The sequence below is a fragment of the Suncus etruscus genome, chromosome 9 (genome assembly GCF_024139225.1).
Source record: "Suncus etruscus isolate mSunEtr1 chromosome 9, mSunEtr1.pri.cur, whole genome shotgun sequence".
NCBI lineage: Eukaryota > Metazoa > Chordata > Mammalia > Eulipotyphla > Soricidae > Suncus > Suncus etruscus.
The window spans coordinates 112,194,910-112,221,916 of NC_064856.1; the positions used below are offsets into that span (position 1 = coordinate 112,194,910).

The following is a 27,007-nucleotide window of genomic DNA, read 5'->3' on the forward strand; positions in this document are numbered from 1 at the left end:
GCACAAACACCGTGATTCGCTTTCCATCATAAACCTCACTACCACTTTCTGGGGGGTGGGTTGGGGAGCAGCTGATTCCTGGTGTCACGGAGGCAGGCGGGCCCGGCTGGGCTGGGCGTGTGCGGGGCAGGTAGGGAGGGCTCCCCGCCTTCCCTGGGTACCTGTCGGCTTCCCTCGTCTTGTTTCATAACATCTCTGCTTCTCACCCTAATTTTAGCGGCGATGTTTCTGTTCCCATCAGCCATCATGCTTAAAGTAGGCTGCGGGAGGGCTCCTGGCACATAAGATGACAGGCGTGTTTGACGCGGCCTACGAGGACGAGGACGACTCGCAGAAGTCGGAGATGCACCCCACTTCTAAATCCGTCGCGACGGCCCAAGGCTCTCACACTGGAAAATACCGAACTGTCTCCTGGCCAGCCCTGGCTCAATGGCTCCCTCTTCGTGTGTGTGTGTGTGTGTGTGTGTGTGTGTGTGTGTGTGTGTGTGTGTGTGTGTGTAACAGGCCAGAGCGTCAGGGGGTGGAGGATGGTCTCTGCCAGGCCTTGGTGAGGTTTGGGGGGGGTGTCCTGGGGGACGTAGACGCCGAGAAGCACCTTGCAATGCCCACTGGGAGTTGGTCCTACGTGGAATGATGGCGCTGGTCCCCTGTGTGTGGCTGTCCCATCTGGGAGTAGAGACACCCCCTCCACCCCTCCACTCTGTAGGGTGGCAGGGGCCAGGGGTATCCTAAAGAGAAGCCCAGAATCACCACCTGCTCCAGCAGTCCCAGGTCTTGGGGATTCACCTGCCAAGGGAGCATGGTTACCTCTAAGGACCCCCCGCTCCTGACCCCTCTGGCCAACAGGAGCCAGAAGCAAAGAAACAGCCCTTGCATGGTGGTTCGGACATAGAGACACACAGGACATAAATACTCTTAGCTAGAGAGGTGATGATCTGGGGAGAGGGGCTGGGAGGTGATGTGGGGACCCGAAATTACTAGCTACCGGAACGAAACGCTGGGACCCTTAGGGAACACCCTATGGGTGGGGGTCCTGTATTCAGTCTCTTTATTTAAAAACTTTATGGGCCCGGAGAGATAGCACAGTGGCGTTTGCCTTGCAAGCAGCCGATCCAGGACCAAAGGTGGTTGGTTCGAATCCCGGTGTCCCATATGGTCCCCCATGCCTGCCAGGAGCTATTTTTGAGCAGACAGCCAGGAGTAACCCCTGAGCACCGCCAGGTGTGGCCCCAAAACAAAACAAAACAAAACAAAACAAAAAAACCTTTATGTATTTATTTATTTGTTGGTTGGTTTTTGGGTCACACCACGGTTACTCCTGGCTCTGCGCTCAGAAATCACCCCTGGCAGGCTGGGGGACCATATGGGATGCTGGGATTTGAACCACCGTCCTTCTGCATGCAAGGCAAATGCCCTGTCTCTCCAGCTCTCTGTATTGGGTCTTTTCTCTGGCCCTTTCCCAGAAGACTTGCATTAATGCCCCAGGCCCCTTTGATAAGCAAAGGCCTGGCCTGGCCCAATGGGAAGAGACCAGCAACTGCATTGGCCCTTCTCCTCCCGTTTCCTGGCTCTGAACAATAATCCTCTGTGTGAAGGACAGTCGAAGTTCAGTTCACAAGGCTTGAAGCCCCTTGACCCACTCCCTGCCTTTCTCTCTTATGTCTGTTTTGCTTCTTTTTCCTTCCTTCCTTCCTTCCTTCTTCCTTCCTTCCCTCCCTCCCTCTCTCCCTTCCTTCCTTCCTTCCTTCCTTCCTTCCTTCCTTCCTTCCTTCCTTCCTTCCCTTCCTTTTCCTTCCCTCCCTCTCTGCCTTCCTCCCTCCCTCCCTCCCTTCCTTCCTTCCCTTCCTTTTCCTTCCTTCCCTCCCTCCCTTCCTTCTCCTTCCTTCCTTCCTCCCTCCTTCCCTCCCTCCCTCCTTCCTTCTTTCTTTCCTTCCTTCCTTCCTTCCTTCCTTCCTTCCTTCCTTCCTTCCTTCCTTCCTTCCTTCCTTCCTTCCTTCCTTCCTTCCTTCCTTCCTTCCTTCCTTCCTTCCTTCCTTCCTTCCTTCTTTTGTTTTTGGGCCATACCTGACTGTGCTCAGAGTTTACTCCTGGCTCTGTGCTCAGAAACTGTTCCTGATTTGGGGGACCATATGGAATGCCGGGTCCAGGACGTCCTGGGTTGGCCTCATGCAAGGCAAATGCCCTACCACTGTGCTATCTCTCCGAAACCCTATTTTGGGGGAGTGTTTGGGCCATCCCCCATACCAGCTGGTGCTTAGGGATTACTCCTGGCTCTGTGCTCAGGAATCACTCTTGGCAGTGCTTGGAGGACCCTATGGGATGCCTGGGAGGGGGTCAAACCCTGGTTGGCCATGTGCAGGGCAAATTCCCTCTTTGCTGTGCTTTCACTCTGGCCCCAGTGTCTTGTTTTCTTAATCCTCATGGTGTCCCAGCTTCAAGCCCCATCACCTGAGAAATCCCAGGCATGTGGCTCCAAGGGACAGACACCGGGGGCCTCGCACAGGGGAAGATGCAGCCAGTCAGGAAGGAGGCACTAGTGTCCAGGCACCTGACTGAGTCCCCAAGACACACCTGCTTGCCAGGCGCCAAGAAGGGATGAGAAGGTTCCACAGTGAGAGGTTCTAGGGCTGCACCTCTGTGAAGTTTTAGGCACTCACTTGAAAACTGTTCATTGTACGCAAGAAAAGCCCAGTGCTAGCTTGGGAAATCTCAAAGAAAGAAAAGATTCTAGAATGTTCCACTGGAGCTAATCCCTTTACTTCCCATCTCCCTGGGCGGATGCTGGGTTCAATGGGGCTGATGGACACTCACGGGCCAGGGAGAGAAGGGGATGTCCCAGAGTCACAATGTCTTGGTGACTGAGTGAGGCACTAGGTGTTGGGACTGCGGGTGGTGGCTGTGCTGGTTCCCAGGCCAGCTTGTTCGAGGAACGAGGAGCCAAGCTGGAGCCTGGCACAGGCTCTGGGGGCTCAAGGCCCTAGGCCTGATACTTGGCGGGTGGGTGGGGTCACTTCCTGGATGAAAGCAATGTCTCCCGGCTGCCTAGCAGGCCCAGGGGGCTTCTAGGAGGAGGCGGTGCTGAGCAGGCATGGCAGAGCAGTGGCAGGTCCTGGGGAGATGCTGTCAAGTTCCTGCGACATACATGATGGCCCCAGGCTGGGCTGAACTGTCTGTCAGTGGCTTTCATCCCTTCTGTGGGTACAGATTGAGCCTGCAAGATCCCTGCAGGAGTTACTCAGCTATGGACTCAGACCCTCCTGCAGCTGCAGCAGGGGTCACCTATTCACGATGAAGTGTGGGGTCAGGGGACAGCAAGGATGGGCACATGATGCCCCGGCCAGCAGCAGGCTCTGCTCCTGGGATGGGGTCACCAACGGGGACGTATGGCCAGAATATCCTGAGCCTGAATGTGACTGACCAGCTTTTAGAGCAGACCCATGTCAGTCCTCCCTTACCTGGGGTCCCCATTCAGGGACCCCCGGACCAGGCTTCTAAGCTGCCAGAGGAAGGGGGGCAGGATGAATGAGTGAGTGCAGGGATGAGTGGATGGATGGATGATGAGTGAATGAATGAATGAGGGAGTAGTTGGAGGAATGAATGATAAACCAGTGAATGGGTAAGAGTGGCCAGTGAGTGGGTAAATCAGAGAGTGAATGAGTGGATGAGTCAGTGAACAAGTGGGTGAGTGACTGGGTGGGTGAGTGAATAACTGAATGAATGAATGAGCGACTGAGTGGTTGAATCAGTGAATGAGTGAATGAATGAGTGAGTGAGTGGCTGAATAAGTGGATGAGTGAATTAACGAGTGACAGAGCAGTTGAATCAGTGAATGAGTGAATGAATGAGTGAGTGGCTGAATAAGTGAATGAGTGAATTAACGAGTGACAGAGCAGTTGAATCAGTGAATGAGTGAATGAATGAGTGAGTGGCTGAATAAGTGAATTAACGAGTGACAGAGCAATTGAATCAGTGAACGACTGAATGAATGAGTGAGTGAGTCAGCAATTGAATCAGCGAATGAATGGGTGAGCGAATGAGAGGATGAGTCATTGAATGAATGAGTGGATGAAACCGTGAGTGATGGGCCGGGGCGGGGTGCGGTGCGTGCTTCGGTGCGTGTCATGGTGGGAGACGTGTCCCATGTCCGGCAGCAGCCGTGGCCTCCAGCCCTGCCATAAGTAGGGCGCCTCGGGCTGGGAGCTGGCCGCGTGCCACCTGCCCTGCTTTCTCTCAGTGTCCCCGTTCGGATGACGAACAGCGCGGTCACCCGACACTCAGACTCCTTCTAGGACCGTCCGCGAGGAATCGGAACTGGGTCAGCGCAGCTCTGGGGCTCGGGATCTGGGCCAGGGCTCAAGGACGCCACCCTCGTGAGGCCAGCCTGGAGCTGAGCACGGTTCGGAGTCGGGGGTGGGGTGGGCCATGACCAGATGGGGCACAGGTGGGGCACCTCAACCCCCGGGGGGACACCCCAAAGTATGCATGCCCAATGCAGACACTCTGCAAGGCCGGATTGATTCTCAGCTGAGAAGGTGCCTGCCTTGCACATGGCTGACCCGCTTTTAATATCCCCAGCATCCCGCAGGGTCCCCTGAGCCCCCACCAGCAGAGACCCCTGAGCACAGAGCACAGAGTCATCCCTGAGCGCTGCCAGGCTTGGCCCTCAAATGACAACAAAACAAAATGAGAAACTTCCCAACTCCATGTGCCCTGCAAACATGGCTGTGCCTGGTTTGGAACCTTCTAGAAAGAACCTTTTCCAAGACGTTCCCGTGTTTGATCCAAGACTCAGCTAAACACAGTGGCTCTCGGGAACCAGTACAGGGAAGGAGAGGGAAAGGGAGAGATTTTAGGTTTAGGGGCGAGTCGACTGGCTGAGGCTGGGAGATTGGGGCTCCCTATGCCTCCTCTCGGTGACAAGAACTGCCGAGTTTGCAGCACAGGCAGAGAAAGCCGCATTCAGGACCCTCTTCTGGGCCAGCCCGAGGCCCAGAACTCAGGGCCAGGATCCCCCAGACCAGCTGTCTGAGGGCTGAAGGTCCTCAGGACCTCAGCAGGAAAAGACCACCCAACCCACGTCACGGGGCGTGAGAGGCGGGTCTTGGTAACACAGGCCCTTACCATCCCACCTCCAGGATCTGCAACTGGGAAGTGGGTCCAAGAAGGGTTGTTCTTCCTCCCCATTCCAGGAAGGAGGTGCTTGGAAGTTGCCTGCAGCAAGAAACATTTCAGCACCCTCAGAATCAACCAGGATATAGGGGGAGGGGACCCCAGGGTCCTCCCTGCTTTGGGTTCAGTCCCTTCTCCCCTCTCAGCACCTCAAGGGTTAACAGGCTCCCTAACCCCTATCCTGTCCCTCAAGTCACCTCCCCGGCACCCACCCACCCCGGGTGCCACAGAGGTGCCCATGGCAGTTGACACACTCGCTGCTCAAGGCCCCCCACAACCCTCCCCAAACCTCCATCCTTTCTGGGGTACAGCAGGGTGGGGCTTGATCTGGGGTGCAGGGCACGGAGCTGGCTTGGCTCAGGCATTCGCCGACCCGTCCACAGGGTCACCGTCTGCTGGGCAGAACCTGGCAGAGCCCTGACTGTTCAGGACCTAATTACACAAATGCTGCCCTTGGGCACAGCCATCTGCACGGCACTAAGGTGCCCTCATCCTGCTGCACCCCAGAAAGGATGGAGGTTTGGGGAGGGTTGTGGGGGCTGTGGACAGCCCCCACATCCCGGGAGGCCGACTGCTGCTTCTTAGAGGAGACGCTGGTGCACCAGGTGGGTAGGCTGGTCCTGGGGTCTGCAGGGAGCTGGGAGACTAAGGGCAGCTTGTCCTCATGGGGACACAGTACCTGCAGAGATGCATGGATGCATAGTTGTGCTTGGTGTTCCTGAGGCCACAGCTGTGTGTGAGCCACGGGTGGTACACGTCAGTGCCAACGTGGTAAAGAGCTTGAGAGAGGGCAAAGACCCTGCCTGGTGCTTCCAGACTGGCCTGGTGCAGGAGCTGAGATCCAGGCTCTGCCCATCGAGGTCTAGGCCCTGCCCACTGTCGTCTAGACCCCGCCCATCATGGCCCAAGCACAGCCCAGCATGGCTCAAACTCGTCCAGCATTGGCCCAGACTACGCCTGTCACTGGTCCAGGCTCCATCCATCATGTCTCAGACTCTGTCTGACACAGCTCAGACCCCGCCCAATATTGACCTAGACCCTACCCCGCATTGGTCCAAGCCCCATCCATCCTTACCCAGGCCCCGCCTGGCTCAGACCCCACCCAGCATTGGCCCAGACCTTGCCCATCATGGCCCAGATGCCGCCAGCTTGGCTCAGACCCTCCCCAACATCCCCAACTTCCACATTAGTGCCCTGTGGCCAGCACAACCTCAGCCTGTGCTCCTTCCTATCTGTGAGTCTGGTGGGCTGAGTGACGAGTTATGCAGCCCCCCTGGGGAATATGTCCCCTTCTTGCTCCATCTGGGACTCGAGAGCCTGCTCATGGAAATGACACACCCCCCAAGGCCACTGATAGCAGATGGGGTCAGGGTCAGCTCCCAGGCCTTCTACGGGGTCAGAGAAACTCCAAATATCTAAGCAGCTGCCTCTCCGGAGACTGACTCAGTCCCTCTGTGCCTGGCTCAGGGCCTGTCTGTCCCACAGGGTCCTTGTACCCAGGACCCCCACACTGGCTGGTTCCGGCCCCCAGATGAGAAGTGGGATCTTTTAGAGGGTCTCTTGTAGTTGTTTGTTTGGGGGCCACACCTAGTGGTGTTCAGGGTTTCCTCCTGGCTCTGTGCTCAGGAATCACTCTTGGCAGGCTTGGGGGATGCCAGGGATCGAACCTGGGTCGGTTGCGTGCAAGGCTATAGCTCCAGCCCCAGAATGGACTTTTTAACACCAGAGGAAGAGAAAAAAAAAGAAAGACATTTTCTGGGGACCCGAATCTGCAGGGATGACTGGCCAGACACAGCCTTGGATGGAAAGTTCTGGATGAGGTTTCAACAGTGCTCAGCAGCACGCGGGCGTGTTGTGACAAGACATACCAAGACACACCCAGTGGACAGAGGGACAGCAGGGTGGGGGACTGCCTGGGGTGTCTCACAAACGAGGATTGTCTGGGAGCTGCAGGGTTTGCAGTGTACAGCAGATCTGGGGGAACACAGGGTGGCTGAGTAGCTAGGCGGACTAGCTGTGGGGCCCTCGTTGGGGGTGGGTGGGGGTTTTAGGAGACATGCCTCTAAGAACTCTCCGGCCCTTGCTCCTCAAAAGCTGCATTCCTGAAGCACAGGGCTGGACCTCGGGGATCAGGCTCGAGGCTGTAGCTCTTAGATGCGACCTGCTGCACTGGTGGCCCCTGGGTGGTCCCCACCTTATCCAGGGCTCAGGGCCCCAGCATTGGATGTTTATTCATAAGCCTGGATCGGCTTCCCACCAAATATTTATTTCAGGGGCCGGAGAGATAGCATGGAGATAAGGCGTTTGCCTTGCATGTAGAAGGACGGTGGTTCAAATCCTGGCATCCCATAGGGTCCCCCAAGCCTGCTGGGAGCCATTTCTGAGCGTAGAGCCAGGAGGGACCCCTGAGAGCTGCCGGGTGTGACCCAAAAACCAAAAAACAAATGAACAAATAAAAAAAAACATTTATTTCAAAAACAGCCAAAAATGACAGCCCAGCCCGCCTGCCCACCTGGGCACCATGTGATGGTTTCCAGAAGGAGCAAGGCCGGCTTGGCCGGGGTGGGGGCTGTCGGTTTCTGCCCCTGGCCCAAATCTGGGGTGAATCAGGCCAGGACGGAGCTGCCCAGGAGCTGTGGGGGTAACATTGGCCTTTGTTTGGCGCTGTCTGGACATGCTGGTGACTTCAGAGACTCTTCTGCAGGGACCTGAGGGGACCCCATGTATGGGGATTTGTGCCCAGAGAAGACTGCACCCTGCTCTGTGCTCAGCTCTGCAGAGGAACTGGGGACCTTGGGGTCTGGCTTTCCTTCCATCAGAACCCCCTAAACCAGGACTGGAGAGATAGCAGAGGAAGGGCGTTTGCCTTGCAGTGGTCAACCCAGGACCAACCTGGGTTCGATCCCCGGCATCCCATATAGTTCCCTCAGAGCCTGCCAGGAGTGGTTTCTGAGTGCAGAGCTAGGAGGAACCACTGAACGCTGCCAGATGTGGCCCAAAAACCAACCAACCAATACATCAATAAATAAAGGTTTTTTTTTTAAATAAAGAACCCCCTAAACCTAATTTTCAGCCTGGGACCTCCCTGAAAGTCTGCCCTGTGAATCCCAGCACCCACCTTTTGCCCCAGCAGGCTCCTGAAACAGATCCAAGTCCCAACTTGCTCTGCTGCTGGTCTGACTGAAGGGGGCGCCCAATACCTGTTCTGTGGGTGTTCACAGAAGACTCAAAGGTGCCCAGGCCAGCCTGTTCCCCTCCATACACTACATCTTCCACAACCTCCCCTGCCCCCTTTTTAGCCCTTAGGGTAAGCGCCCTGTGCCCTGAACCCTGGGCCTGAATGCACTGGCATTCAGAGAGACCTAGGCAAGCCTGAAAGTCACACAGCAGAGACGGTGAGTGAGACTCAGGGCCCTCAGGGGAACAGGAGGCCCAAGGAGGGAGGCAGGGAGACAGGCAAGGGCTGTAAGGGAGTGGGGGTACCCTCCTGCCATCCTCTGTTCTCCACATGTTCCCCCAAAACATCAAAGCCCCCAAGCCCAAGAGGCTACTGGAGAAGGGAAAACGCGGTTGCGACTGCTGGAGGCTGGGGGCTCCTTGCTGTGGTTCCCATTACCAATCCATCCACCTGCCACTTGACAGGGAACCCGAGGATGTCCCCTCAATCCAGACACCCTGAGTCCACTGCCTAAAGGCATTTCTACAGAGCACAAACAGTGTCTCCTAGAGCACCCAGAGGAGTGGGGCTCTGCTGACCTTTGGGGGGCTGAGGGCCCAGGTGAACTCAACCAATGGGACCAACACAGCAGATTCTGGGGTGTGGCCCTATGTGGACGGAGCAGCCGCTGGGAGTACCAAGGGTGTGGCCCCAAGTGTGTCTTAGTAAACTGTCCTTTTGGTTTTTAGGCCATACCTGGTGAGGTCTAGGGCTTACTCCTGGCTCTGCACTCAGGAATCACTCCTGGCAGGCTTGGGGGACCATATGGGATGTCAGGAATCGAATCAAAGTCTGCCTTGTGCAAAGCAAATGCTCTCCCTGCTGTGCTGCCGCTAGCTGCCGCCTCTGTTTGGGGGCTACACCCAGTGGAGTCTAGGGGTTACTCCTGGCTCTGCACTCAGGAATCACTCCTGGCAGGCTCAGAGGATCAGATGGGGTTGATATCCTGTTTGCTTTGTTTTGGGGCTACATCCGGCAATGCTCAGGGCTTCCTCCTGACTCCTTGCTCAGAAACCACTCTTAGCAGGCGCTGGGGACCCTATGGGATGCCGGGGATTGAACTCGGGTCCGCCTCGTGCAAGGCAAACACCCTCCCTGCTGTGCTTTCACTCGGCCCCTTAATAAAATGTCCTGAAAAGCAGGGTGGGGGGGGGGCTCAAACCATATGCTTCTCAGGAGGACACCAAGACCTCCTTGTCATCTCTCATTCCACCGGGAAGGGCTGTAAGTCCTCCGGAAGCAATTAATTATAAGCAATTAATGTGAGTTATTAAGATTTCACACGACGATGGTGTTAACAGACCAGCCTAAATTTTCAAAGGCTCCCACAGTGACAAGAGACACCAGCTGAAGCCTGCAGACCCCACTGGGATCTCTGGCTGAGGCTCATGTGCTTGTGGCAAATGGAACTTCTGTGGGCAGAGCCGGGGACCCTAGGGTGACAGCCCTGCCCCCCATCTGTTCGTCCATCTGTCCATCCATCCCTCCTTCCGACTATCTCCAGCTGGCTGACGGAAGGTGACAACTGCCCATACGCACACTGTAAAGCATCAGGGATCACGTCTTCCTACAACAGCAGGGTTGCCCTGAAACCCCATATTCTTCTGCCTGTCCCTGCACCCGTGTTTCCTAGATAGACTTTCCTCCTCTGAGCCCTGACCCAGTCCTGGCTGGTCCACCAGTTGCAAAGGTTGGGGTGATCAGGCAGATTCTGGGTCTCTGCTGGGTCGGCAGGTAAGACAAATGCTTTCTTCTAATCCATTTGGAGCTAGAAGGACAAAACATGTCAGATCCCCCCAGCCTCATGCAGAGAAAGAAGCTGCCTGGGACATCCCCTGGATCCAGCTCCTCCTGAAGCCCTAGTTAACAGCTTCCACTTGGTGGAAAGGTAGAGGGAGCCCTGGGGCTTGGACAACCCAGATGATGCGTACTAGAATCAGCACAGACGGGGCAGGGACATGCGGTGACATTGTTTCTTGGGTCACAAGTGGAGAGCTTGACCCTGAACGACCCTGAGCACTGGATCTGGAGTCCTCACCCTGCCGACCAGTAAGCCAGAGCTCCCTACACCAGGTCTGGGAGCCACACAGCCTCGTAGAGCCCTTGGAAGTGCCCGAAAACCATCAACTTCACGTCTCCACCGGGGCGACCTACATACCGTGACCTGGCGCTTATTTTTAAAGACGAAACTAGGACACCTGAGACAGAACTGGGTCGCCGGGTCCTTGGGGCTGGATGGCTCTGCAGCGGGCACTGGGGCCTTTTGAAAACCATGGGTGATGGGCGTGTGGCAAAGGCACCCATAGGGGGCAGTGCTGTAGGTAAAAAAAATGGCACCTCCATCCATTGCTCCCCCATGGGACCTGCCGTGATGCTACAGCTCTGGGTGGACCATGGCACCATCCTGGCCCCATGTTCCACACAGCTGAGAAAAGCCTCCTGGACAATGCTCAGCCTCTGACAGAATTAGGAGACACATAGCAAGCCCTGAAAGTCCCCACATGGGCACTGACCAGGAGGGACAGTGGTGGTGGCCCTGGCTGTTGGCCAGAGGCAGCCCCAGGACACAGAGACCAAATGCCCTTTCAGCCCCCCACAGAACACCCCCCCCCAAGGATGCTTCCAAGGGCTCCTGGAGGGCATGGGTGCAGACCGCCAAGGCCAGGGTGAGGAAGGAGTTTGGGGTACAGTGTAGGTCTACATGGATGATCCGAACTCCAGATTTCAGGTCATCCCAACAAGGCCCAGAGCCCTGAGCAGTTCAGAGGGCCTGGCTCAAACCACATGTACCCCCAGAGGCTTCTGCCTTACAAATGGGGTCACAGCAGCTCCTCCTTTGTTGGGGGGGGGGACTCTGGATTAAAAGAGACGGTCTCATCTGAAGGCACACAGAGGATAGGCTACCCCCATCTCACCAAAGTGTCCAATTCTGATCTTTACTGCATTCCTAGGTGCATCTTTTAGAAGCTTCTAGAAACTTTTAGAATCTCAGGGAATGGGTCCAACTGTAGGTTCATCTCGCTGTCTAAAAGAATGGCAGTGACCCACAGAGCCACAGCTGGCCTGAGCCAACATATGGTATTCCAGCACCGGCCACGCTGAACAGCAGGTTCTAGAACCTTCCAGAGCACTTCCAGGGAGTGACAACAGAGGTGTTTCCTAACCTTGGCTGAGCAATGGCACCCCAAATTTCTTTCTTTCTTTCTTTCTTTCTTTCTTTCTTTCTTTCTTTCTTTCTTTCTTTCTTTCTTTCTTTCTTTCTTTCTTTCTTTCTTTCTTTCTTTCTTTCTTTCTTTCTTTCTTTCTTTCTTTCTTTCTTTCTTTCTTTCTCTTTCTCTTTCTCTCTTTCCCTCTCTCTTCCTTCCCTCCCTTCCTTCCTCCCTCCTTCCTTCCTTCTTTCCTTCCTTCCTTCCTTCCTTCCTTCCTTCCTTCCTTCCTTCCTTCCTTCCTTCCTTCCTTCCTTCCTTCCTTCCTTCCTTCCTCTCCCTCCCTCCCTCCCTCCCTCCCTCCCTCCCTCCCTCCCTCCCTCCCTCCCTCCCTCCCTCCCTCCCTCTCTCTCTCTCTCTCTCTCTCTCTCTCTCTCTCTCTCTCTCTCTTTCTTTCTTTCTTTCTTTCTTTCTTTCTTTCTTTCTTTCTTTCTTTCTTTCTTTCTGCCACACTAGGTTACTCCTGGCTGTATGCTCAGAAATTGCTCTTGGCTTGGGGGACCATATAGGACACTGGGGGATCAAACAGCAGTCCGTTCTAGGCTAGTTCATGTTAAGGCAGATGCCTTATGGCTTGCGCCACCACTCAAGCCCCTGGTACCCCAAATTTCAAGCAGGGCTGTGAGGCCATGTCCTGGCCAGGACTGGGGTCCCAAGGTGCTTTTAGTGACCCAAGTCAGCTCTTCTGGAGGATGGGGACAGGAATGGAGGCTGAACCCCACCTTGCTCCTTCTCTGATTAAAAATCTCAGCTCTGTGGCTCGCTCAGAACTGCGTGGATGTCCATGAGGGACTGGGAGCTGTGGCGGCCTCTTACATACAAACCTTTGTTTATTTTTTAGCAGTACTCAAGAATCAGTCCTGGGCCAGAGAGATAGCACAGCGGTAGGGCATTTGCTTTGTATGCGGCCAATCAAGGAGGGACCTGGTCCAATTCCAGACCTCCCGTATGGTCCCCCAGCCTGCCAGGGGCAATTTCTGAGAACAGAACCAGGAGTAACCCTTGAGCACCACTAGGTATGACTCAAAAACCAATTAATCTCGGGCCGGAGAGATGGCATGGAGGTAAGGCGTTTGCCTTGCACGTAGAAGGATGGTGGTTCGAATCCCGGCACCCCATATGGTCCCCCGAGCCTGCCAGGAGCGATTTCTGAGCATAGAGCCAGGAGTAACCCTGAGTGCTGCCGGGTGTGGCCCAAAAACCAATAAATAAATAAATAAATAAAACAATTAATCAATAAAGTATTTTAAAAAATGAAATCAGTCCTGGCTCTGTGCTTAGAGGAATCACTCCTGACAGTGCTCAGGAGGCCCAATGGGATGCCAGGGATCGAACCTGCATTGACCACTTGCAGGGGTATCCACGGCAGCACCTGTGCTGCCGTGCCTCCAACCTGCTCCCAGCGTAAGAGGAGGTGAGCCGGCAGTGGGTGCTGTGAAATACGGAACCCCACAATCCACGTGGCCCAAGAGGGGACTCATGGCCAACCATGTCTGACCTGTGCCCCTGACCTGGCCCTGGCCCTGGGGTATCCTTTGCCCCCTGGTTGCTTGGGTTTGGACCCTGAGCTGGTCAGACCCTGACCAGGTGGCTTCCAGATGAGAAGAGGAGTGAAGGACAAAGGGGGGCCTCTGGCTCTTCTGAGGGTCCCATCCTGTCCTCAGTCCACTGCTGAGGACAGAAAAGAACAATGAGGCTATTAAGGGGGACCCTGCCTGTTCCCCATGTCCAGGGGAGGAAATCCAGGAGAACCAAACTGACCCCATGTTTTACCTGCCACCAGCACCAGCCTTGGGGCCTGAACCATGAGGTCTGGGGCGATGGCCAGAGCAAGTCACCCTTGGACAGCATGAACCAACCCTGGGCGCCCCTCACTGCGACCCGCCATGACCATGCACACTGTGTGGACAGAGGCGCACAAGGTCAGTCCTGCCCTCAAGGTCTGCGCTAGAAATTGGGGTGTGTGGACCACACACATGGAACCAACACACATGTGAATGAGGCAGTGTACCCCCGAGGACACACGTGACCGTGTGGTTGGTTCTTCCTTGATATCTCTCCATGCTTCGGACGCCGGACTGGTGGCTTGGCTGAGCTGGGGCAGACATGGGACAGGAGACCATGGCAGTGAGGGTCCCGACCAGACTAGGGCAAAGTGGAGCTTTCACGGGGCTCATGGTCAGGCACCCAGTCTTGTCCTACATTACTGTATCATTCCAGGAGCTGCCCAGCCCCAGCCGTAAGAGGGGTCCCTTAATCTGGGGCTGGAGAGATAGCACATCGGTAGGGCATTTGCCTTGCATGCAGCTGACCTGGGATGTACCCGAGTTCTATTCCCGGCATCCCATATGGTCCCAGAGCCTGCCAGGAGCGATTCCTGAGTGCAGAGCCAGGAGTAACCTGAGCGCTGCCGGATGTGGCCCCCAAACCAAAACAACAACAACAACAAAATCCTTTAATCAACTCTCATTGACTGGCTGGGGCTAGCAACACCCCCCTAGTGAGGCTCGGGGTGGAGAGTCAGTTCTAAGAGGCAGTTGGTCCAGCAGTCTGGCCCAATGGCTCGACTCCTGGCTTCGGTTTTTCTCCCCGACAGACCTTTGGCTGTATCTTTGTGGACTGTTCAGCCCATTGTCTCCCTGTTCCTTGTACCTGGCCCTCAAGCTGACCTTGCCCTGGTCCCAAACCCAGCTCTCTCTCCTTTCTCACTCCCTCTCCTGGCCTAGGGGTTTGTCATAAGTTTCCTAATTTCTCTATTTAAAACCCTTGAAGTACCTTGTCCTCCAGAAGGTCAAGGGCCCCATGGACTCTGGCAGCCCAGGAAAAGCCCCATAAAGTACCAGGAACCATCATGTCCTGCAAAACCAGAACCACAATGGAGAAGGGCGAGGGTTGGACCAGCCCTAGGACAAGCCTTTTGGCTCTATACCCAAATCCTGGTGGTCAGGGGGCAGCCAGGGGAGGGGGGCAGGGCTGGCTCTGTCTCCCCCTCAGACACCCTCAGCTTGGTGTCTGGCACAGGCCTGCAGCTAGTGGACACATGAGAATCTGTGGATTAACACGGCCTAATGTTGGCAGATCTGCATGCAAAAGGGCCCCCACCCACAGGCCCTCCAGAAGGCGGTTGAAGAAGGGCCTTGTAGGGGCCAATTGGGCTCTGAGGTGACCCCACCAGTTGCAAATCTTCACCCAAGAAACAAGGAGAGAAAGGCCAGGCAGCGCAGGTATGGGTCATCCCACAAGGACCCTTCTACAATCTGGACTCACCGCGGATGGGATGGACACACGAACAAGCCGATGGACCAACGGGTAAATGAGGGAAAAGGGTGGGAGATGCCCAGGTCAGGGGGCACTGCCTCTCGGGGTTCGGAGGAACAGTCACCAGTGTTCCTGTACCACTTAGGAACCAGCTTCCCCAGTTGCAGGCAGCTGGTCTGACCTCACTGAGGGCTGAGGGTAGAGAGGGGCTCAGACCCACATCTGGGCGACTGGCTGGCAGCTAGCCCAGTAGGGCACGTGGACAGAGAGTGTCTCCCCAAGAGGAAATAGAAATGCACCCCAAGGTAGGTTCAGGGCCCAAGTGGTAGCACAACAGAGAGGGCGCTTGCTTTCCCCACGCTGACCCAGGTTCGATTCCCAGCATCCCACAGAGTCCCCTGAGCCTGCAAGGAGTGATTTCTGGGTACAGGGCCAGGAGGAAGTCTTGAACACCACAGGATATAGACCAAAAATACCCAAACAAAACATAACCCAAGACAGGCTGGTTTGGGGTCTGAGCAATAGCACTGCAGGGAGGGCATGTGCCTTGCACGCCACCAACTTGGGTTGAGTTCCCTAAGCCTGCCAGGAGTGAATCCTGAGCAGAGTCAGGAGTAAGTCCTGAGCACTTCTGCTTGTGACCCAAAACAATAGCAACAACAACAACAACAGTAACATCATCAAAACCAAGACAGGCTGCTTCAAAGCCTCTGCACCAGCCCCTATGAGGAAAAGCCGGAAGAGCGTGTGGACAGACCAAGGCAAAGTGTCCAGCGACCCACAAACCAGGCCGGCTCCAGCTGTCCTGTTACCAACAGTAGCAGGCCAGGCTGTGTGCTGTGTGCAGGAAAAGCTGGGGACCAGCAGGGGTCCCCCACACCCCAGAAACAAACACATCATCCACTCAGTAGGGTCCCCCAGCTTCCTATCAGCTCCATTCTCAGGCAAAATTTGGGGTGACCTGATCCGAACCCAGACCACCTCGATCCTGGGAATTTGGGGTTCCCTGCTGTATGCCGGCCTGGGTGAGTGGGGGAGTTAACAGAAATGGACACCCCTGGGCAGAGCAGGTCCTGCTGAGCTGCTCCAGTGCAGAGACAGCCAAGCCAGCATCCAGGGCAGATGGAGGCCACAAGACAGGGTGGGGGTGTCCCGAGAGCACCCAGGAACAGGCAAGGCAGGACAGGGCCCAGGTCAGCAGCAGGACCAGACCTGAGGCCCCCGCGTACATGGACAGACATTCGGGTTATCATAATCCAGTGGCTCACACTGCCAACTCGTGACCACTCTCCCCTTGTCCCCAAAGGACGCGTGACCTTTACACCCATCATAAACCCACACACTAGTGTGAAAAACACGCGTCCATCCCTGCCCAGGCACTGTGGGATTTTTAATCCCAGGTAACCACATCCTCTGGGCGTAGCACAGAACCGCACGCACTCTGGGGCTCCAGCCTAGCTGTGTCTCAGAATTCGGGGACCCACCAGTCTTTTCCAGCCTAGTGATTCAGCTTGAATACACAGACCTTCCCATTCAGCAGCCCTGCGGGCTCTGCTCCGGGGACCAAGACTCAGCCTCTGGGCATCCAGAGAGAGGGGAGCGGCCCCCCGTCCTTACCTGCCCGCACGTCCTGGGGCCTGCCTTGCACTTCCTCCACGCACTCGGCCGGGAACCATCCAATATGGCCACGGGAGCTGCCTTCCCAGAAGCCTCCTTCGCCGATGCTCAGAACTACGAAGAAGGGGAACTAGGGGTCAGCGGGCAGGGAGGGGGCTCAGCATTTTCCTGCTGGCATAGCCCCCCTGGGTCCCTCCAGAGACCACTGTGGGACCCTTTTTCTGCATCCTGTGTCCTGGAACCAATGCATCCCTTGGGATCCTGGAGTGGACGGGCCACGTGAATGTCCACTTTGTCAGGGACAAGGGGGTTAGGCCGACTCTCCTGGGAGGAACTGTGAAGTGGGGTCTGCTGAGGTCCCCCAGTTTCCACAAGCAGCTGAATGAGGGAAGTTTTGACATAGATTAAGAGGGGTCAGGGGTGACCTGGGCCTCCTGGGGAAAGGTTGGGGAAAGGCAGAGGTTGTGGCATGCCAGGCTCTGTTGAGCACTGACCATCTGCCTGCTAGTCGCCCTTAGAGGCAGGAAGTGGGGTGCTGAAGTGGGAGTCCAGAATGGCTTGGGGCTTAAGTGATAGCACAGTGGGGAGGTGTTTGCCTTGCATGCATCCAACCCGGGTTTGATCCCCGGCATCCCATATGACCCACCGAGCCTACCAGGAGTGATTCTTTTTTTTTTTTTTTTTGGTTTTTGGGCCACACCCGGTAACGCTCAGGGGTTACTCCTGGCTATGCGCTCAGAAGTCGCTCCTGGCTTGGGGGACCATATGGGACGCCGGGGGATCGAACCGCGGTCCGTCTCCTAGGCTAGCGCAGGTAAGGCAGGCACCTTACCTCCAGTGCCACCGCCCGGCCCCACCAGGAGTGATTCTTAAGCACAGAGCCAGGAGTAACCCCTGAACACTGCTGTTTGGGTGTGGCTCAAAACAAACAAACAAAACAAAACAAAATAAAAATGTGCCCAGAGATCTCTGGGGAGAAGAGAGGCTGGCACTCAGCACAGACGGGCACAGAGCCCAGAGCCTGGGGATCACAGGAGTCTTAGGGCTCTCTGAGCACTTTCTGGGCAAAGGTGAAGGGGATTTAGGCTCAGGGGGGGACGGTGTGAGGGGAGTGGTGCCCAAGAGTGTGGGGGCTGTGCTGGGTGGGTGGGAGGAGCCTTGGGCAGAAGGGATGGACTTATTACGGGGTGTGGGAGGACTCTGACGCTGGCTGGGTCCTGCTATAGAAGTCCAGAGAAGAGGAAATTGGGGGGAATGCTCCTGGCTTTCAGCCAACCCCCGCATGACATCTCAGAGATCTCAGAGATGTCAGTTCTGCCATGTCCCACGACACACACAACCCTAGATCCTGCCCAAATCATGCAGGAAGGGGTGTCCCTGCAGCCCTGGAGTCAGAGGAAGGAGGCTGGCAGCCTGAGAAGGGGTCATGGGCTTCCCCTTCTGTGGCTGAGCACTTTGGGGGCTCTAGGGGGCAGCCTTGCTCAGGACAGGAGGAATCCCCTCTCATCTCTGCACACTGTAGGAAAGCGCCTCAGCCCTGTGCCTCAGTTTCCCTCCAGCTCACTCAACTGAGGAGTCCACGCCACGGCACTCAGCACCCAAAGTGATAAAAAAATAAATAAAAAAGATTGATGGATGTGCAGTGGCAGAGAGGTAAGGAATCGGCCCAATTCGAAGAGGCCAGAGGCACCAGGAGTCCCAACAGGAAGGGAATAAAAACAGGTTTGTTTGTTTTTTGGGTCACACCCGGCAGCGTTCAGGGGTTACTCCTGGCTCCACGCTCAGAAATCGCTCCTGACAGGCTCAGGGAACCATATGGGATGCCATGATTCGAACCACTGACCTTCTGCATGCAAGGCAAATGCCTTACCTCCATGCTATCTCTCCAGCCCCAAGAAAAACAGCTTTGAGGTAGCGAATGGACTGTCCATAATTGTCTGTGACTGTCCCACAGGTCTGTGTTCCAGACCCTCCCTGGGGCCAGCTCTAAGCAAGGAGGAGCACAGATGGCAGGAGGGGCTGGCGGGGGTCTTGGAGATGCCCCAGATTGGTTCTGGTCGAGTCCCCCTTCTTTGAGGACAAAATCCATGGCCACCACCAGTGTCTAATCGGGCGAGTCCAGGCCTCAGGGCAGCCTGGGAGGAGGTTCTTTCTGGGCACTGCCAGGATGTGTTCGAGCCTGCGAGGCCAGGCCCGGCCTGCTGTCCAGCTCTCAGACCCATCTGGGATCAGGGCAGAGCTCACGGGCCTGTGGGTGTAGCAGAATTTCTGGGGTGCGGGGAGCCTGGTACAAAAGCCTTTGAGGGAGAAATGGGGAGTTGGGCTGGCGATCAGGCAGGCAGGCCCGTGTGGGCCTAGAGGTGCCTATGGGGACCCAATGTGGCTGTGGATTGGTGAACTGGCATCTCTGGGCAGGCCAAGCCACACCATCCTCTGTGGGGTCAGAGATCTGGGATTGGACAGGTCTGAAATAAGGGGAACCCCCCCATCCTTGGCATGTCTCCCATTCTTGTTGTTGTTGTTGTTTGTTTAGCTTTTGGGTCACACCCAGTGGTGCTCAGGAGTTCCTCCTTGCTTCGTGCTCAGAAATCACTCCTAGCAGGCTTGGGGGACCATATGGGATGCCGGGATTCGAACCACCATCCTTCTGCATGCAAGGCAAACGCCCTACTCAGTGCTATCTCTCTGGCCTCATGTCTCCCATTCTCATTTGAGGGGGACAGAGGCGAAGAATGAAGTTGGCGTGCGTGGACACTGACCTTTGACCCTGTCCCCGCGATGCAGAGGGATCTCCCCATCCACTTGGGGCTGGTACGGCTTGACCACCACGAAGAGGCGCCCAGGCACCGCACTGTAGAGCTTCCGCCGGGGTCCCGGGAACTGGGTGTTGGGGAGCTGGTCTTTGCTGGCGCCAGGCAAGAAGGCGGGTCTGGGGGGGAAGGAACAGGGTGTGGGGTCAGGGGTGCAGCAGGCCCTGCATTGGAGCCACAAACACCCCTGACCTGCAGGAGCCAGGCCCAGATCCTCTCATCCCCATGGGTCTTTGTACTCCTATTTCTTTTAGGGGGCACACCTGGCAGTGCTCAGGAATCACCCATGGCAGGTTTAGGGGACCCTATGAGATGCCATGACTGAACCTGGGTTGGCTGTGTGCAAGACAAACACCCTCCCCACTGTGCTGTCGCTTTGGCCCCTGTACCCCCATTTCTTAGCACCATAGTGTCTGAACTGGGAGGCAGTGGTGGTCACTCAACCTCAGAAAAAGTGACACATTGATGCTACTTGATGTGTCACCGGGCAGGTGACAACGAGTGACAGTGGCCTGACACAAGGACATGTGAGTGCCCATGAGGGATGACAGAGAGGGGCATGGGCAGGTGGGATGGGGCAGGGTCCCTGGAGAAAGTGGGAGTGGGGGCTGGCAAGGTGGCGCTAGAGGTAAGGTGTCTGCCTTGCAAGTGCTAGCCAAGGAAGGACCGAAGTTCGATCCCCCGGCGTCCCATATGGTTCCCCCAAGCCAGGGGCAATTTCTGAGTGGTTAGCCAGGAGTAACCCCTGAGTATCAAATGGGTGTGGTCCGAAGGCAACAACAACAACAAAAAAGTGGGAGTGGGGAGGGCCGGACGCATCACCCTTCAATGGAGCACTTGAACATGAGTCTTTCCTGGGGAGACCCAAGGCAAAGGGCATTTTATCACCATTTAAAAAGTTAACAAATGTGAGGGGCAGAGTGATAACACAGTGGAGAGATCCTTTGCCTTGGACAGGACAGACCCGGGTTTGATCCCGGCATCCCATTAGCACTGCCAGGAGTGATTTCTGAGCGCAGAGCCAGGAGGAACCCCTCGGTGACGCCCCCAGAACAAAACAAAACAAAAGAAAAAGTCAACCAGGGCCAGAGTGAAACTATAGCAAGCAGGGCGCCTGCCTGCCTTGCACAGGCTGAGCTGGGTTTGATTCCCAGCACCCCCTCTGATTCCCCGGAGACACCCCACTGGGAGTGATCCCTGAGCACAGAGCCAGGCGTGGTCCCCAAACTTATAAAATAAACTATCAAGTGAACAAATTTGGGGTGTGTGAGGCGGGGCAAGATCAAGGCAACCCTTGGGTCCAGCCTCAGACCCAGCATCTCTGAACCTCAGTCAGTCTCGCCCCTGGTGAGGAAACATCTAAAACCTCTGTGAGGTTTATAAAGCAGCTAATGTGATATAATGGGGGTGGCCACCCTGGACCTCTCCATTTTCCAGTGGGCACTTTTGTCCTTCCTTGGTCATCTCAACCAGACATGCTAGGGACCTGAGTCCTGCAGGGTTGGAATAACGGGGTTCAGGGGTCATTTTTGGCCCTTTCCCTGGAGGAAACAACCCACATGGCCCGGTCAGGGCAGGGATCTGGGGGCATTCAGACGGCAGGGAAGGGCCTGATGGACACCCACAGTGAGTCAGGATGGAGCATGGGGGAGATTCCAGGGCCAAGCCCAGAGGCCACCAATGGGCCAGCAATGAGGTCACTGATGTGCTGATTCACTGATGAGAATGTCACCAATTGGCCTAGTCGTGAGGTCGCTGTGATGTCCCCCAGGTGGCTCGGTATTCCTGGATGGGAGGAGGGGACCAGCAGGACGGTGAAACGGACAGTTGGCTGGGCGCCCCGAGTCAGTCCAGGAAAGAGGCTGAGTCCATGGGGGTGCTGAAGGGGGGAGGGCAGAGGAAACCCAGGCCAGAGAACTGAGGGGGTCAGTCAGGAAGAGGGGCCTGAGCACAGAGACTCTGTGGTACTTACTTGGGAGCCCAGAGAAGAACCCCTAATGGAATGACGGCAAGGGATGCCCAGACTCTATTCTGTGCACTAATGGTCAGCAGAGAGAGGAATGAAAACTAGACTGTTGGGAGAAGTGTAGAATCCTGTTCAGTAACTTACCCACCTATCATCCACACAACCAAAATTTTACCCATCCATCGATCCATCCATCCATCCACCCATTCATCCACCCAACCAAATATCTATTCTTCCTTCCATCCATCCACTTACCCACCCATCAACCATCTACCCATCCACCATCCATCCATCCACCCATTCACCTAACCAAATATCCATTCTTCCTTTCAGCCACACACTTACCCACCCATTCACCATCCATCCATCCATCCATCCATCCATCCATCCATCCATCCATCCATCCATCCATCCATTCACCCAACTATTTACCATTTATCATACACTCAAACAAAAATCCTTCCATCCTTCCTTTTTTTTATTGGTTTTTGGGCCACACCCAGTGATACTCAGGGGTTACTCCTGATTATGTACTCAGAAATTACTCCTGGCTTGGGGGACCTTATGGGATGCCAGGAATTGAACCCAGGTTTGTCCTGGGTCAGCCACGTGCAAGGCAAACACCCTATCGCTGTGCTATTGCTCTAGCCCCACATCTTTCCTTCTATTCACCTTCCATCCACCTATTTACCTACTCCCCCATTCACCTATTCACCACCCAGCTGGCATCATCTCTCCATCCTCTCATGCCCTCACTGACTCTAACATGAAGACCGAAGGAGCACCAAACAAGGAGCCACACCTGCAATCAGTGGGAGAGCATCAAGGACAGGGCAGGGGCCAAACCTGGGGTCTGGCCAGCTCAGGCCTCCCTGCGGACAGAGACACACTGGGGTGTGTGTGTGTCAGACTACAGCTGCGGGAAGGACTCTGTGGGGGCTCAAAGGAGCTCAGACATTGGGAATCCATCTAGCTGGGCATGGGGTGAGATGAGGCGTCCCCTGGACAGAAAGGAGGGAGACGTCATGCGGATGGCCTAGCCCTGGGGACACCGCAGAAATGGGGCTGGCATCTCCAGGTTTTGCCCAATGAAGACAGTGACCAGGTGGTGGCCATGTGGCTCTGCCCTGTTCCCTTAGAGTACCAGCTCTGTTGTCCCTGGGTCAGACAATGGGCAGCCTGGGCCACACATGCCTACACATGTCCACTACTACAGCCCCGTCAGGTTTGTGGGCTCCTTCCAGTCTCTGTGTCTGGGGACACACCCATCCCTGCTGTCCCATGCCCTCAGGGTCCGTATCTGGGTGTCGGGCATGCACAGGTTCCAGGGACCCAGGCACACTGTAATCTGACCAATGCATATGCCACACGAGGTCAGGCACTGCAACCTGCGTGGACTCTCTCACCTCTAGAATGAGTCCCCGGTGAGGGGTGGGAGTGGGGGACCTGCCCTGATGGTGCTCCTGGGGCAGGAGCTGGTTCCCAGGGGTCCCTGAGCACAGAGCTTGGAGCCCCGAGACAGATGGAGGACAGAGCCTGGTTCCTCCTGCACTCTCAGCAGGATGCCCAGTCCCTCCCTGAGGTCCCTAACCCACTGACCATCACCTCCCTGTGAAGGTTTAACTTATACTCTTCCCCCCATCCCTGTCTGGTCAGGCCAACCAGGTTCCCCCATCTTCTGGCTCGTCCGAAGCATCTGAAATCTACTTCTTCCTCTACAGCAGGGGTCTCAAACTCGAGACCCGCAGGCCGTTTGCAGCCCTCCGTAAAACGTTTTGTGGCCTGCCCTAGAGGAATCTTTTTTTTGTTTTGTTTTGTCTTAGTTGTTTGGGTCACACCCCCCAATGTTCAAGGCTTACTACTGACTTTGCACTCAAGGATCACCCCGACTTTGCCTCCTGTGGCCCCCAGGTAAATTGAGTTTGAGGCTTCTGTTAAGTACAGGAAGTTGAATTTTCTATAATAAACACCTGCTCTCGGGCTCTGGTACTGCCTGTAAGCTGGGGATCCTTCCCAAGGAGTAGGGGGACAGACTCATGGGAGGGAGGACAATGTAGGTGACCAGAACCCCCTATTCCACCACTGTGGCTGCGGCCACAGTCCAAGGGTCCCTCCTTGCTGCACTTAGGACCTCCAGGGTGGTTTCCACCCTTTCCTACCCTTTCGCACCTTTTCCCATCACTCCCTTTTATCCACCCCAAACTCCAATACATCCACCAAGCCTCAGTTTCCCCAGGCTGACTTCAGGGAGGCAGGGGCTGAGGTGGAAGAGAGTCACCTAAGCACAGCCTAAGGGAGCTGCCTGCCTTTGGGAAGCCCCAAGCCACACCCCTAGTGCTGAGCCCCAAGATGCTAGCAGGGGGCTCCCACACACCCCTGCTCTCATAGCACTGACCCACCAGGGCACGGCGGAGGCTCCGGCCTCCCTGCAGGATCCAGCCCAGACTCTGCTCTTGGGTGAGCATGGGTGGGCGGGCTGGCTGGGGACATGGAACAGGCTGGTGGCCAGGCAGAGGACTCATATGTTCATGGCACAGTGTTCATATAGAAACACACGAACACACAGGCTGGCACATACACATACACCTTGGACATGAGCCCTGGACATGAGGCCCTTACACCCTCCACCCACCTTGCTTCCCTACCCTTTATTTTTACTTTTGTGAGAACATGGCGGTGCTCAGGACTTACTCCTGGCTTTGTGCTCAGGGGGCAGTCACTCTTTTTTTTTTTCTTCTCACACCCAATGGTGCTCAGGGGTTGCTCCTGGCTCTGTGCTCAGTAATCACTCCTGGCAGGCTCATGGTACCCTATGGGATGCAGGGAATCAAACTTGGGTTGGCCACATGCAAGGCCCTCACCGCTGTGCTGTTGCTCTGGCCCCAACAGCTGTAAATGCTCATAGTACATGGGATTTCTCCCCCGAGGGCCAGCCAGGGACTTCACTGCTCACAGAGGTGGTTCTGGGGTTGGGCGGCAAGCTCCCCCCACACACAGGAGGCCAGTGCTGAATTCTGGGTTCTCTTCTTCCCCAAACTCCACTGCTAGAATCCACTGCTACACCAGGTCTCTCTTCCCAGACCCAACTCCACACACCTGGCCTGCAATATTGCGGAACCTCAAATCTTCTCACAGGGATGTAACTGCACTGAGTAGAGCGGGGAACCTCAAGGCTCCGCTCCCCCAAACGCACACTGTAATGCCCCAGTCCCCCTGGGGTTTGAGCAGTGTCCGCCCTGCTGCTTTGGGTTGAGCAGCTGAGCTCCAGCTTCTCCTCTGCACAAGGGAAAATCAGGGGGCCCAGAGGAGAGTGACCCTGTCCCCCTGCCAGGCACCCCTGGGAAATCCTACTGTCACCCCAACTAATCTCATCTCTTTATCTCAAAAAAGGGCCAAGGCTGGGCCGGAGAGATAGCACAGCTGTAGGGTTTTTGCTTTGCACGTGGCTGATCCAGGACAGACCTGGGTTCGATTCTCGGCATCCCATATGGTCCCCTGAGCCTGCCAGGAACGATTTCTGAGTCCAGAGCCAGGAAGAACCCCTGAGTGCTGCCAGGTGTGGCCCCAAACCAAAACCAACCAAACCAAAAGAGAGCCAAGGGTGTTTTTCCCCTTCTGAGTCTCTGACTCCCTTTACCGAAGTCCCCAAACTTTGTTCTTTCTAGGACTGTCGGCTCCCAGGCACAGGGTGCAAACAGAACCCAGGCCTCAGGGTTCCCAGGGTCTGGGCCCTGAGTTCGAACCAACCTCCGACCTGCCTCTTGGGGGGGTCTCCGAGTCGCGCCCGCCTCGACTTACCCCACGTGCCATGGCTGCTGCGTGGCCTGAGCTTCCTCTGCACCGCCCAGCTTGTGAAGGGACGGGGAGCGGCTGCGGGGTCCCGGGGTGCTGCCAAGGGCCGGGCCCACACCCTCATGCTGCAGCAGCTGTGGAGACAGGCTTCGAGGGCCAGCAGGGGCCGCGGGACGCACGGCCCACTCGGGGGCACTGCAGTTGAGGTTGTTGTCGCTGTTGGACCTGAGCAGAACTCGGGGTGCCGTCAGCGTGTTGGGGAGCCGCCGCCTGCGGTTGGAGTAGGCCGGGGCCTCTCGGAAGGGCACTGGGTGGAGAGACAGGGAGAGGGGGTGAGGGTGGGCAAGGCAGCTCCCAGAGCCCACATCACCACCCCCAACCCTGCCCAATGCCAGCCGAGGGCGAGGGTGCTGAGTTTTGGATTCAGAACTCAGCTCAAAACATAAGCAGGGGGCTGGGGGAGCAGACGAAGCCACAGGTCAGGATGGAAGGAGGCTGGGGGCTTCCATCCTGCAGCAGGGGTGGGTGGGGCATGGGGGGACTTCACAGTCTGCAGACCCCTCACCATGGGGACCCTGAGGTTTGGACTCAGCTGCTGGAGCCCTGAACCCCCAAACCGAGTATCAGGAGAGAAAGGGAGAAGAATACAGGCTTGGCACGCAGTAGGGAGAGTCGGTTCAACCTTCAGGGACTCTTGAGAGCAAAGCGAGCACTGAGGGTCCAGAAGACACCACTGAGGATAGAGCCCAGCACTGAAGGTCCCCAAGACACGCCTAAGGACTGGGCCAGCACTGAGGGGCTCTGAAAACAGACCCCAGACTGGGCCAAGAGATGCCTTGTGATCCCCAAACCCAAACCAATAAAGCAGAAGATGATTTAGGGATCGTGGGGATCCCAGAGTTCCAGACAAACCACCCCCACCGTGCCATGAGGAGACAGCTCAGGATATGGATATGCAGAATGGGCCATGTTTGGGGTACTCAGAGGAGAGACACGCATCTCTACAGCAGGAGTGAGGCCAGGGGGTGACTCTAAGCAAGGGACTCTGGCCATCAGGTGGGTCTTGTGGGATGACTTGTGGGAGCATCACGTGGGGTCACACTGCCCCAAGGGGTTACCCTGACACTTTCTCCCCAGGAGACACACAGATGCTCCAGTCCCCTGTGTGGGTCAGTGACTTCTGAGGGGCTCAGGGTGACCGTTCCTGTGGTTTGAGACCTGAGGCAGAGGACCTGACCCAGCAAAGACAGAGAGGCGTCCCCCACAACGCGGTGACCATCACCCAGATCCCCCTCGTCCTATGGCAGGCGGGGGTAGGGTCCCCAACCCCAAGGTCCTCCATACTCTCTGACCCACCCTGCCTCTACCTTGGGGCTGACACATTCCGCCCCACTTCCGTGCCTCCAAGATGGGGTGAGACTCACGGAAATGAGGGGGCTGGGGGCTTCCCAACTGCTAAGACACTGGCAAGGGGAAACAAGCTCCATGAACCCCCACTGCAGACTCGAAAGAAACAAAGCCCCCTTCCTGGAAACCCTGCTCAGGTGCCCACCCTCTATCGAGGGATGGTTTCCCCCCGCCCCCCCCCAATAATCCCCCAGCAATCCCCCAGCTCCTGGAGAGGAATTCGGGCTGATAGGGCAAGAAAAAGACCAAGAGAGACAAAGGCAGTTTTTAATAGACATGCCCAGGGGGCTGGCGGGGGGGAAGGGGGTGGCGTTGATGCAGGCGTGCTTGCACACACGTGGGGGTCGCCCCGCACACCCCACCCCTGCTGGAAGGTGAGGGGAGGGACCTGGGGGGACATTTGCAGGAGCGAATGTGCCCGGAGGGTCCAGCCTAGCTCGTCAGCTGGAATCTCAGCGGTGACGTCAGGGTGAGGCTTCTAATGAAAATGCTCTCGCTTTAATGACCGAGATCCCACCTCGCTCCTCTGCCTGCGATTTAATTGGCAATTTCTTCCCCGAGCGCC

At 56.2% G+C, this 27,007-nt stretch overlaps 1 protein-coding gene across 1 annotated transcript in view; it reads right to left on the reverse strand.

Annotated features, from left to right (window-relative positions):
• The window catches only part of SHANK2 (SH3 and multiple ankyrin repeat domains 2), a 169,644-nt gene that overhangs the window by 97,203 nt on the left and 45,434 nt on the right, over nt 1–27,007 (reverse strand). Inside the window, exons 11-13 of the mRNA XM_049781183.1 lie at nt 25,042–25,342; nt 19,227–19,396; nt 16,468–16,581 (exon numbers count right to left, since the gene is read on the reverse strand). Of these exons, the coding sequence (XP_049637140.1) occupies nt 16,468–16,581; nt 19,227–19,396; nt 25,042–25,342 (585 nt within the window). The remainder of the gene's footprint in view (nt 1–16,467; nt 16,582–19,226; nt 19,397–25,041; nt 25,343–27,007) is intronic.